This window comes from Coregonus clupeaformis, chromosome 37, assembly GCF_020615455.1.
Source record: "Coregonus clupeaformis isolate EN_2021a chromosome 37, ASM2061545v1, whole genome shotgun sequence".
Lineage (NCBI taxonomy): Eukaryota > Metazoa > Chordata > Actinopteri > Salmoniformes > Salmonidae > Coregonus > Coregonus clupeaformis.
This window is the reverse complement of record NC_059228.1, coordinates 16,712,035-16,725,916: the sequence shown is the minus strand read 5'-3', so window position 1 is coordinate 16,725,916 and position 13,882 is coordinate 16,712,035. Positions and strand designations below refer to the sequence as shown.

At 44.3% G+C, this 13,882-nt stretch overlaps 1 protein-coding gene across 1 annotated transcript in view; it reads right to left on the bottom strand.

Annotated features, from left to right (window-relative positions):
• Nucleotides 1-13,882, bottom strand: part of LOC121553248 (1-phosphatidylinositol 4,5-bisphosphate phosphodiesterase epsilon-1-like) — a 33,325-nt gene that overhangs the window by 18,330 nt on the left and 1,113 nt on the right. The window contains exons 2-9 of the mRNA XM_045211562.1: nt 6,976-7,273; nt 4,705-5,030; nt 4,362-4,507; nt 3,859-4,114; nt 1,802-2,022; nt 788-1,490; nt 441-602; nt 65-306 (exon numbers count right to left, since the gene is read on the bottom strand). Of these exons, the coding sequence (XP_045067497.1) occupies nt 65-306; nt 441-602; nt 788-1,490; nt 1,802-2,022; nt 3,859-4,114; nt 4,362-4,507; nt 4,705-5,030; nt 6,976-7,273 (2,354 nt within the window). The remainder of the gene's footprint in view (nt 1-64; nt 307-440; nt 603-787; nt 1,491-1,801; nt 2,023-3,858; nt 4,115-4,361; nt 4,508-4,704; nt 5,031-6,975; nt 7,274-13,882) is intronic.

Here is a 13,882-nt window from a genome sequence, read left to right as displayed (position 1 = left end):
ACACACACACACACACACACACACACACACACAGAAGAATATACCACAGTTTGTAGTATCTTACCCTGTTTGAGCCTTGTGATTGGAGGCTGAGGAAGAGGAGGAGATGGAGGAGGAAGAGGTACTAATGGCCATGGATCTACTGGTGGAGGAGGAGAGAGGCCCAGGGAAACCATAGGAGCTGCTGTCCTCCTGGTCTTGGTCCATGTTGTCTGTCGGGTCTGGTGCACTCCGCCCTAAGATATCCCAACCGCTCTTCACCTTCTGTGACACCATCTCATCATCTGTGGCATCCCCACTGTCCCCCTGTCACCATGCACGCACACACACACACCAAATGTAGTTATTTTATTGAAACTGACTCAACATGTTCCTCCAACCAAGCGCCAGGCATTTGTGCAGGAGTTGAATAAATCTCTACTGCAAATATCTCTCCTCACCCTAGTCACAGACTTCTTTTTCTTCTGATTGGAGGTCACAGTGAGATGGCTGTTCTTCTGAGCTCCAGACTTCTCCATGCTACCAGCACCCACACTCCATCTCCTGCCCCCAAACAGCTCGATGGCCTGGGCTAGTGTCGGACCCTCGTATCTGCCATCCTCCTGGAAGAGAGAGGAACATGTTCTTGGTACAAAATGGTAAATCACTCACATCTACTCACTCATGACTGTTGACACCATTCACACTCTACCAGTAGGGACTGGGACTGGAACACTACAAGACTTGGGACTTGACTTGGACCCGAGGTTTAGTAACTGGACTCCATCATTGCATCGCAGTCCCTCACCTGATAGAGATTGACGTACTTCCTCCGGAGCCACTGCAGCCTTTGGTCAGGGAACTTCCTCATCCTCCTGTGAACAGCTAACAGGGCCTGCAGCCCAGAGTACACCATTCTAGCTGTGTTTCTGGGGGCCACAAAGTGTAATAACCTGTTGTCTGTTGTATGGAGCCCATAGAGCAGAGTCACCCCACACTCCTCCAGGCTCAGCCCACATGAGAGCTTGTTCTGCAGGCATGTCGCCTGAACATCAGCCCCTGGATGGCCCATGAAGACAGCTTTAGCCACGGAGAGATCCAGGAATCCATCCAACTGGCCATTCAGTATGGGCTGCCCACAGTACTGACCGCCAGCCCCTGACACAGTGGGGCTCCGGAGCTTGGAGGAGTCTGGGCCAGGGCTAGAACCAGGCAGGCCCCCACCACCACTGTGGAGCTTGGCCCAGGTGAGGACACAATTGTCGGGTTGGAGTCGGAGCAGGCAGCGGGCGGTGAGGTGGGAGTCCTGGTCGTAGTGGATCACAGTAGCGCCCTGCTGGAGGAAGTGGTGCACGTGGGGCTGGAGGGAGAGGACGTACCACGGGATGAGTTCCGTACCGTGGGCAAAGGCCTTCTGAGTCCTCTCACCCGTACCCTGGAAGTCTGGGTCTTTGCCCTGTGATAGGTCAGATAGGTCACCCGAAGACTCGGAGAGATCACCCACGGTGAACCTGACCAGAGAAGAGTGTTTTCAGGAGAGGTAAATGACCGAAAGAAGCTTTAAAATGATGCAGATGTTATTATCTATAATAAGACACCAACACAAAACAAATGATAATGCATTGATACTTATATTAAGAAAAATAATATGTAATATTGAAATGGGGAGCCAATTTCACCTAGCTTGTATCAGATAGCAGGTGTTGTGGTATCAGTGTTTTTTCCGATTTTATTGACACTTTCTAGCACAATCAGAGTCAAAATCCTGCACAATCAACTAAAAAGTAGCCTAACGTTAGGTGGGCCCACTGTGGACACTTACTGGTTGCGGTTGCCATCCTTGAAGGAGTTTTTACGTGAACCAGTGATGCTCCCATCACCAGACCCTCCAGACTCCTCCCAATCCTCAGACTCCATACTGCGGTTGCAGCTACGGATGGTCTGCAGGATGTTGTTGACTGTTGCTTCCTTCTCTGGTTGGTTGAGCCCATCTGGCCCCGCCCGTTGCAGGAAGTTGTCCTGTCCGTTGTAGTCAGAGACAAACTACGCAGTAGCGGTGCGTGGATAAAATCACCAGGGAAAAAATGCCATATTACCACCTATGTGTTAGTGATAATTGCGTTGTTTGCTCTATAACCTGTTAGTTCATATGTCTTGACACCGTGAAGAAGACACAACGGCAGAATAAATCCAACCACACCTTTGTTTCATCACAAAACCGGAGAGCAACATCTGCCCGGTGATCCACAAAACATATTGCATGTGACAAACAGTCACATGACCTACAGCATGGTCAAGCAAGTTAATGTTTCCGACATTTTCGGACTACTAAACAACTATTGATTTATAACCACAGAGAGTTACCGCAAGTCGCAAAGAAAACAGCTGACTGCACTATTCCAGCACCATTTCAACTTCAACATCATCTAATCACCTATGTTTAGTCTAATACAGTGACAACTAAAAGATACCAAAAACGATTTAGTCCAATCAACGTAAGCTAAATATGATGTGGCTGTCCATGGTTCTGATTTCTGTGTGTGTGTGTGCGTGCGTGCGTGCAAGTAGAAAAAACATGTTGACTCACCCTACTTCTAGAGAAACACCAATGCCATCCTCTTTCATGTTGCCTAAACGATCTATGACTCTGTCATATAGTACACGCTTTTGTTTTTTGTTGTCCTAGGCTACCTGGCAAAAATTATTGCTCGCTAGCCTAACTTCCTTTCATGGGCCACGATGTGCCAGGCCAGCTAGTTAACATTAGCCTACTATATCTACCTACATCACAGGAGGCTGCTGAGGGGAGAATGGCTCATAATAATGGCTGGAACAGAGCAAATGGAATGGCATCAAACACCTGGAAACCATGTGTTTGATGTATTTGATACCATTCCACCTATTCTGCTCCAGACATTACCAAAAGCCCGTTCTCCCCAATTAAGGTGCCACCAACCTCCTGTGAGCTACATGTTGAACTTTCATCCTCTCAGGCCAGGGGCACAATGTATGAATTTGTGGTTGGATCAGAATCACCTTTATAATCATTGGCCAGTGCGAAGAATTAAGTAAAACCACAAGTCCAAATCCCTGTCTCCATCCATGGCTAATTTAGGAAATCGCTAGCTAGCCACCGGAGGACAACGACACAACAATGTACGTTTTTTCTGTCAATGACAGCCAAATCCAAACTGGCTTCCCTAGACACTTTTTTTTTGTGCACCAGGACCATTCACAGTTGAGCTCACTCAGTTTAGCTCAACGCTGATTGGCTATTATTTGATTTTTTTAAATATCAAGGGAGGCCAAATGCTTGCTTGCTGGCTTCCCTTGCATTCAATGCTACGGGCGGCAACAATGTTATACTCTTTTTGACCAGACAGCATCAGTTAGATGGGCTACATATACGGAAACAGAGGGGCGCTGTTTTGCTCGCTCGGATGCTTTCTCCAGTGAGATACATTCAGCCTCTTGCGAATTGAAGGAAATCAATTATTTTGTATGTTTTTTTCTTTGTAAATTTTTTAGGATCCATGAATATACACCACTGAAACTATGGAAAGAAGGCATGGTGGTGTTTAAGATGAGAAAGGTTACTAAAGTATATTTATGATGAGTCGGGTTGTGTGAAGATTCAGTTTTGGCCTGAATGGATGGTCACGAAAAGGTCAAATGCACTTGATACTTTAATAGAACACATCATTTAAATGTTGTGTAAAGGAATATCAAAGAAGGAATAGGAAACTACAGTAGGAAACAGGTGCAGTGATGTCAACACTTAGTAAATGTGGCCCTAATTTCTAAGTACAAGGCCAACATTCCTCTAGCCTAATCCTAGATATGTTTGTACAGTCTTGCTAAAAATGCATAATTCCTCACCTCCACAGAGTCCTGTGAGCTGAGGCGTGGTCTGAGGCTGATCAGGCTAGCTGCTCCATCCAGGACCTCCCCTAGCTCTCTCAGAAAGACCCCACAGAAGGGCACCACCCTGCAGCCCGGGATGTGGAGGGCACGCGAGACCACCTTCCTGTACTCTGCAGACGTCTCGTGGTGCGCCATGGCATCCTTCAGGGCACGCATGGTCTCGATGTTCGACTGCTCCATGAACTGCCACATCTTTAGCACCTTGCGAGACCTGAAGGGTAGGATGGAGAGATGCAGCTGAGTGAGAATGGAGGTGGGAGGGCCAAAAGTGGACAGTTTAGGAGGCGAAGTTGGAGATGAAGACAGAATGTGGGTGAAAGAAAAATGGTGTGATGTTTATTAATTAAGCAGGAAATGATACTTGAGCAGAGGTAGATGGATCCTAAATATATTTGCAAAAACATCAAATCAAATAATCAAATGTTCCCTTGAAGAATTGGTTCTAGCCCTGCTTCTACCTGAGTCCAGCCAGGAACTCCATGACAGTGTTGTAGTTTCCCATGTTCCAACAGCACCTGGCCACGTGGACCAGACATGAGAACATCTCTCTCTTCTCCTCAATAGAACCTGCTGTCAGAATCATCCATGTCACCCAGGAGCTCACCTGGAAACAGGAAAACGGTTTGAATCTAGAGTCACCTTTGTGCAACAGGACTGTGTTATCCCTCTGAGCTCAAGCCAAGTTATTAGCTCTGGGAGCCAACACAAGTCTTCAGGTCTCAGGCACAGTTACTCGACATATAGGTGGAAAATGTATTCCCCATGTTGAGACACGTCGCAGGTTAGTTATTTCTCTCTCACCTCATTGAATCTTGTGACCAGGTCCTCTACAGCGTTGTGGGGCCTACTGCAGCCAGCCATAAGATTAGTTTGTCCAGGTTGGTGTGTCTGCCCCTGGGGCTGTGGCTGTGGCTGGCCAGGGCCTCCCAGGTCATGGGTGAGGAAGCAGATGTAGTCCAGTGGTAGGATCCGGCTGTAGAGCTGCAGCTCCTGATCCATGAGGACGTAGGCCATCTCCTCCGGGAAACTGACCAGGGGTCGGAGGTCAGACAGCTCCTTATTGACCTCCATCAGTGGAGCCGCCGGCACCACGCTGGATCCCGCCATGGGGGAGCGCAGCTGGCGCTCTGGGAGGGAGGGAGGGGGTAATAGGGAGGGAGGGGGGTGAAGGAGGAGGGAGGGAAGGGTGAGTCAAGAGGGAGTTAAGAAAGGAGTAAAATACTGTAGATTGTTTCTGGACTCCTACATTGACCCTACTGGTAGACACTTCATGTAGAATTGAATCGATCAGATAAGTGTAAGCAATATGGTTATAGCCATAGAAATAGGAATTAGAATACTAATAGTACACTGCTCAAAAAAAGAAAGGGAACACTTAAACAACACAATGTAACTCCAAGTCAATCACACTTCTGTGAAATCAAACTGTCCACTTAGGAAGCAACACTGATTGACAATAAATTTCACATGCTGTTGTGCAAATGGAATAGACAACAGGTAGAAAATATAGGCAATTAGCAAGACACCCCCAATAAAGGACTGTTTTTGCAGGTGGTGACCACAGACCACTTCTCAGTTCCTATGCTTCCTGGCTGATGTTTTGGTCACTTTTGATGCTGGCTTTCACTCGGTAGCTGAGACGGGACCCCTGGCTCAGGTAGTGCAGCTCATCCAGGATGGCACATCAATGCGAGCTGTGGCAAGAAGGTTTGCTGTGTCTGTCAGCGTAGTGTCCAGAGCATGGAGGCGCTACCAGGAGACAGGCCAGTACATCAGGAGACGTGGAGGAGGCCGTAGGAGGGCAACAACCCAGCAGCAGGACTGCTACCTCCGCCTTTGTGCAAGGAGGAGCAGGAGGAGCACTGCCACAGCCCTGCAAAATGACCTCCAGCAGGCCACAAATGTGCATGTGTCTGCTCAAACGGTCAGAAACAGACTCCATGAGGGTGGTATGAGGGCCCGACGTCCACAGGTGGGGGTTGTGCTTACAGCCCAACACGGTGCAGGACGTTTGGCATTTCCCAGAGAACACCAAGATTGGCAAATTCGCCACTGGCGCCCTGTGCTCTTCACAGATGAAAGCAGGTTCAAACTGAGCACGTGACAGACGTGACAGAGTCTGGAGACGCCGTGGAGAACGTTCTGCTGCCTGCAACATCCTCCAGCATGACCGGTTTGGCAGTGGGTCAGTCATGGTGTGGGGTGGCATTTCTTTGGGGGGCCGCACAGCCCTCCATGTGCTCGCCAGAGGTAGCCTGACTGCCATTAGGTACCGAGATGAGATCCTCAGACCCCTTGTGAGACCATATGCTGGTGCGGTTGGCCCTGGGTTCCTCCTAATGCAAGACAATGCTAGACCTCATGTGGCTGGAGTGTGTCAGCAGTTCCTGCAAGAGGAAGGCATTGATGCTATGGACTGGCCCGCCCGTTCCCAAGACCTGAATCCAATTGAGCACATCTGGGACATCATGTCTCGCTCCATTCACCAACGCCACGTTGCACCACAGACTGTCCAGGAGTTGGCGGATGCTTTAGTCCAGGTCTGGGAGGAGATCCCTCAGGAGACCATCCGCCACCTCATCAGGAGCATGTCCAGGTGTTGTAGGGAGGTCATACAGGCACGTGGAGGCCACACACACTACTGAGCCTCATTTTGACTTGTTTTAAGGACATTACATCAAAGTTGGATCAGCCTGTAGTGTGGTTTTCCACTTTAATTTTGAGGGTGACTCCAAATCCAGACCTCCATGGGTTGATACATTTGATTTCCATTGATAATTTTTGTGTGATTTTGTTGTCAGCACATTCAACTATGTAAAGAAATAAGTATTTAATAAGATTATTTCATTCATTCAGATCTAGGATGTGTTATTTTAGTGTTCCCTTAATTTGTTTGAGCAGTGTAATTTAATAGGATCTCTATGGTAACAGCTCTATCCTACTCTCTGATAAGACAGGTAGTATTTTAACCACATTTGATTAATAGACATTTCATATGATTTATTATGTAAGTTGATTTGATTCAATACTTCATCAACTTGAATTTAATAAGATTCATATTAGTTATGGGACCTTTCAGGACAGCCCAGCCCAAGGGACTTGTGGTGATACAGGGAGGAGAGAAGTCGTTGTCTCCCGTGTTGCCGATGGACAGAACCACTTCCAGGAGGGTCCCTGAGATATAGGCAGAAATGTCAGTCCTCTGTAGGGTTGCTCGGTAGCTACACACCCCTCCTCCTCCCGGCCATGGCAATGTGGCCCTCTTGCGACACAGATCCCTCCTCTCGGCAGACAACAGAAGCTTCCTGGAAGACAGGAGTAGAGCTCCTGAACTGGCCACCCTTACTTCAGAACTCAGGGCATGGCATGCCTGGGAAGACAGAGGAAGATACAGGGTCGCGTTCAGCAAGGCACACTGTAGAAAAACGTTTTGTAACAGAAAACAATTATCTGTGTTCTCCATGGACAAGTTCAGGTGGAAGTCACTAAGTTATAAAACCTTTTCTCCCTACTGAACACGACCCAGGTATCTCATCACCTAATCCCACCACAGGAGGCTGGTGAGGGGAGGATGGCTCATAATAATGGCTGAAATGGAGTGAATGGAGTGGTATCAAACATGGAAACCATGTGTTTGATACCATTCCATTCATTCCGTTCCAATCATTACTATGAGCCTGTCATCCCCAATTAAGGTGCCACTAGCCCCCTTGAGAATTACAAACGTACAAGACATGCAGTAGCCTTTCTCATAAAAGGTGCTATTATAACACGGTCTCTCAGTGTGTCTCTGTCTGAGTCTGTGTGTGTGTTATGTAAAGAATCAGGCATAGCCTCTTGTAAATTATTTGTATTCCATTTTCCGACTGACATAAATCTATCTGAAGTGTCTGTGTGCCTCTGAGAGTCAACTTGGCAGTTATTCTCAGTCTAATATCAATACATTGGAGTTTGCCTAATGCATTTGCTTGAGCATTAAAACAGTGCTGTGAAAATGAGGGTTGTGATATAAACAAAGATGCTCGGTCTGATCTGTGTATCCGACAATAAAATATTTAGACTCTCACATTGTAGCATTGTGGCATGTTAGTTGTTGGTAAACCCTCTGAACCTGGGAAGATGGTATTTTTGATGTTATTTCTTGTTTTATAAGGATCTGAACTTTGGGATCTTCTGTCTGTAAATCTCTTGTTTTATAAGGATGTTCTCAGCTATCCAGGATTAAAGTTTGGGGCCCCTGAAAGGGCGTCCGTGGTGCAACCCATTCCCCACCGTACCACCAACACCCCTCCCCAGGACTTCTGTTTCTGTTGGCCAGTGTAGGGAGAGAGGAGAGAGAGGAGACAGGGAAGTGTATCCAGCTGGCAGAGCCTAACAGACAATGTGCTTTAGCTAAACCAAATATTTACTCCTTGGAGTCGAATATTCAGAAATTATATTCACATCATCACCGCACTTTAACCTCCTTCGATTCCTTTAAAGGGAACCCATAGTCATGAATTCATTTATTCTCCCACATGAACACAATAATGAACGGACGCATGCATGCACCCCCCCACCCCACACACACACACACACACACACACACTACCAGTCAAAAGTTTGGACACACCTATTCATTCAAGGTGCTTCTTTATTTTACTATTTTTTTACATTGTAGAATAATAGTGAAGACATCAAAACACAAATGGAATCATGTAGTAACCAAAAAAGTGTTAAACAAATCAAAATATATTTTATATTAGAGATTCTTCAAATAGCCACCCTTTGCCTTGATGACAGCGTTGCACACTCTTGGCAAAGCTGTCATGGTAGAAGAAACATTCTTAGTATTTGCATCTACCAGTCGGACTGGTCCAGTCCATTTATTTTACATCAGAGCAGATGAAGGCAGGAGATGAGGAGAGGAAGCCTTGGTTATTGAGTGTTGTTGTTATACTGTATGTGGTTTTGTACATTTGTAAAGTTTCAATATAAAAAAAGATATAGTAAGTTGTAGGACTATATCCCATTCAGCTTGTTGCTAGTATTGTACAATGATTTGTAGGCCTAAACCAATAATACAAATTGTTATCTGTCAAATAGTAATAACTGTTTATTACCACCTGTACACTAAACTGTCTATCAACAACTGATAAGCTCTTTACGACCCCTTTAGAAATGATAAATTAATGTTAAGTGTTACTCAAATACCTTTCATGTATGGCTTAAATCTCATGTCTTCTATCTGTTTAAATGAAATTAAACAGAAACCACATGTTTAGTCTAGTGGGACGAGAGAGAACACACTAACACATTTCATCTTGATGTTCTGGTGCTGTTCGGGCAATTTAAAGTATTAATTGGGGACTTATTTGTGGAGGAATGTAACTGTTTTTCTGGGTGATTTGTAATGTTTATTTGTGCTTACCATGACTGTGTTTTTGTATTTTAAATGTGTAAATACAGTATACACAGTACCCGTCAGAAGTTTGGACACACCTACTCATTCAAGGGTTCTTCTTTCCTTTTACTATTTTCTACATTGTAGAATAATAGTGATGACATCAAAACTATGAAATAACACATATGGAATCATGTAGTAACCAAAAAAGTGTTTAAAAAATCAAAATATATTATATATTTGAGATTCTTCAAAGCAGCCACCCTTTGCCTTGATGACAGCTTTGCACACTCTTGGCATTCTCTCAACCAGCTTCATGAGGTAGTCACCTGGAATGCATTTCAATTAACAGGTGTGCCTTGTTAAAAGTTAATTTGTGGAATTTATTTCTTCTTAATGCGTTTGAGCCAATCAGTTGTGTTGTGACAAGGTAGGGGTGGTATACAGAAGATAGCCTTATTTGGTAAAAGACCAAGTCCATATTATGGCAAGAACAGCTCAAATAAGCAAAGAGAAACGACAGTCCATCATTACTTTAAGACATGAAGGTCAGTCAATCCGGAAAATTTCAAGAACTTTGAACGTTTCTTCAAGTGCAGTCGCAAAAACCATCAAGTGCTATGATGAAACTGGCTCTCATGAGGACTGCCACAGGAAAAGAAGACCAGAGTTACCTCTGCTGCAGAGGATAAGTTCATTAGTGTTAACTGCACCTCAGATTGCAGCCCAAATAAATGCTTCACAGAGTTCAAGTAACAGACACATCTTAACATCAGACCGCGTGAATCAGGCCTTCATGGTCGAATTGCTGCAAAGAAACCACTACTAAAGGACATCAATAAGAAAAAGAGACTTGCTTGGGCCAAGAAACACGAGCAATGGACATTAGACTGGTGGAAATCTGTCCTTTGGTCTGATGAGTCCAAATTTGAGATTTTTGGTTCCAACCACGTGTTTGTGAGACACAGCGGAGTAGGTGAACGGATGATCTCCGCATGTGTGGTTCCCACCGTGAAGCATGGAGGAGGTGTGATGGTGTGCTTTGCTGGTGACACTGTCTGTGATTTATTTAGAATTCAAGGCACACTTAACCAGCATGGCTACCACAGCATTCTACAGTGATACGCCATCCCATCTGGTTTGGGCTTAGTGGGACTATCATTTGTTTTTCAACAGGACAATGATCCCAAACACACCTCCAGGCTGTGTAAGGGCTATTTTACCAAGGAGAGTGATGGAGTGCTGCATCAGATGACCTGGCCTCCACAATCACCTGACCTCAACCCAATTGAGATGGTTTGGGATGAGTTGGACCGCAGAGTGAAGGATATGTGGGAACTCCTTCAAGACTGTTGGAAAAGCATTCCTCATGAAGCTGGTTGAGAGAATGCCAAGAGTGTGCAAAGCTGTCATCAAGGCAAAGGGTGGCTATTTTGAAGAATCTAAAATCTAAAATATATTTTGATTTGTTTAACACTTTTTTGGTTTCTACAATGTAGAAAATAGTAAAAATAAAGAAAAACCCTTTAATGGGCACATTTGTAAAAGAGACCAAGTTCTCAATATGTCTTAAATAAAAATAAAACAATTGGTCAAACTGTGTAAGGTTGCTGCAGATGTTGGCCATGGACCTGATACACTTAATCCATATGTGTACAGTCTATACATTGGCTAGAAACTATTCTGCCATATTACACCAAACCAGGGATACACATCCCTCTGCAATATAATCTTGTTATGGTTTTTGGTATCACTTCAGCCATCCATAGAGCCTTCAATAGACTCTAATACTGCAGCACTTGTCACAAGGATGCATAAATATTCTGTACTGTATGTTTGTAATGAAACTACCTGAAATTATAGTTGTGCCACAAGATCATGTATGGAACCCTTGTAACACTATAAGATATACTGTCACAAGCAACATTCTGCCTGTCTTGTAGGGTTTTACAAAACAGTTGATCAGAATCAAGATGTCTGAAGACCGACAAATAGGACCCACATTTACCATCAGGAACACAATCATACTCTACCTTGAGCGATCACCACTGATACGAATAACTAAGATGATAGTATGCATGGTTTGATAGAAATGTTAGTTAAGTACTAGTGTTACTGCTTTCATTGAATAAACCATCTGAATGACAGAGAAAATATATTTTGACTTACGTTAGAAGATCATGCCTAATGTAATACAGCCTCCAAAATTAGAGAAAGTCAATCAATCTGCAATAGCAGTGTCATGTCCATATGTTCCAGTTTGTAGTGATTGCAAGAGATAGGGAGAGAGATATGTTTGAGACAGAAGAGAAAGAGAATGTCTGAAACCTAAGAGGAGGGAGGGAGCAAAATTAGAGAGAGAGAGAGAAAGAGAGAGAGAGACAGCTCCCCTTATATGGTTAGGGAGACTTGACATCTGTAAGAGGAGTTATTAGAAGAACATTACCTTTATATATAAAACACATCACTGTTGCTCATCTCCTACTCTAACCACAGCAGTTTGGGTGATGCGTGAAAATCTCTTTACTGTGTAAACAAAGCCTTATGCTATCATGTCAGCAGTGAGTGCACTCAAGAGAAGACACACACAGGACACACGAAAATCACTCCTCAGTCTAAAGTGTCCCCCAAAAGCTAGCTTTTCCGTGGTGCGGAAGACGCATCAGGAGGGTGGTCACGTGTGTTAGCAAGGCAGAGGTCCTGGGTTCGAGCCTTGGTATGAGCCGAATCAGGAGGAAGCGGTACTCGCTAAGCAAGCAGCGTGACATCCTTTACACACACACAGTTACCAATCACAATTGTTTATTCAATTACCATGTCTGCTATTTTAAATGGCAATGTTTTCCCTTCATGAACTGAATTTCCCCCCTGAAATTCCCTGAATTGTCTTCAACCCTGACCCACACTAATGAGTTCAGTCAACCTTGAAATGACCTCTTTTAACCCTGATCACTGATTACAGAAACAGATTCTGGTATTATTTTCTACAGAAATGACTTAACAAGGATCTTAAAGTCTTATTTTCTGCTGAGACCACAGTGGTTCAGTACAAATACCTATTGTACAACAACAGTTGCAGTTAATTTCATGTCTTCGGCTGTCAGTTTAATCGACCATGGAATTTATTTTCAAAAGGAGAGCAATTAATTTACCCTAATTCATATAATAAAGTATTTATTAAAGACTATGATTTATTGATAAGTTGAATCAGGTGTGTTATTGCTTGGACTGGAGCAAACATCAGTGTTTTCCAGATTAGTTTGGACACTTCTCTGTGCCAAGGGTTTACGTGAGCAGTACCAATATATAGCAAACCACTAGGTGGCAGTCTAATCCACTGTATTATTACCAGCAGCGTACAGTCTATTGCCGCTGCAGAATTAGTACTGAATGAGGTCTGCAGTTCATTCTCCGAGGCTTACTGACTTCTAAAGGGGCACTCTGTGATTGGTAAATACTTTTAAAAAACGTTTGTCTCCAAAAGTGGCAGGGGACCCACTTTGTTGTTGTTTGAATCCCAGACTAGGCTGCATCATAACCCCCTCTGAGGTCATACCACTCCTCATTCCCCTTTATAGGAATGTACTCATAAACTCGTTATTGTGTTGGACCACTGTACACACTGTCCTGTTTTAACAACTTTACATAAAACATTGATTGAGAATAAAACATAATAAAGGCCAAGGCATTTTTCCATTGGGGTCCTGGGAAAATATATTTCTTAAAAGTCAACACAGACATCACCATCCTTTCATGATTCCTGGTGAAGGTGTAAAGAGAACTGAAGACAGACCATCCCCGTTATCCCCTCAGTTCTATCATCCTTATCTGACAGGTCTTTCTTTCAATAGGCTGTGACTGTTTTCACCTGCTCTGGGTCTACCTGCCAAACAATTCCCACAGGTTGGAGCTATAAGTAGGCAAGTTATTCCTTTCATTTCTCCTGAAGTTTGTAGTTTTTGACTCGGCAGCCCCTTAAAAATAAACTCTGGAGTGTGAGTGCTTTGTTTTCCACTGACTGTATTTGTTTCGCATGGTTGAGATTGTAACCATCTGCCAAGTGATTGTGATGTAATGGTGTAGCCTAACTTTTCCATTGGGTGTGTAACCACTAGAGCAGAGCAGCAAGCCCAGACCCTCTAGCAGCGTCTCAAATGGCCCCCTATTGCCTTTATAGTGCACTACTTTTGACCATAAGGCTCTGGTCAAAAGTAGTGCACTTTATAGGGAATAAGGTGCCATTTGAGACGCACCCTCTATAATACAGGCCTCTAGTGTTCTACTTAACTTAACCACCCCTCCCCTCCGCTCTCATACCCGGCTGCCCCAACCCTCATTTCCACTGCAGCTCGGTGAGTTTTGGCTGCAGGTTGGCATTTATTGGGATGACATGTACTGGAGTCAGCTCTGCAGGCTGGTCACTAACTGGCACAACTACAAAGTCATGCAATCAGATTTGAAACCTACCCCTAACCTTAAGCAAACTGCTAACCTTATGCCTAACCCTAACCTTAAATTAAGACCAAAAAGGCAACAAAAAAAAAAAAAAAAATGTTTACGATATATAGCCAATTTTTACATTGCCACTGGCCCATC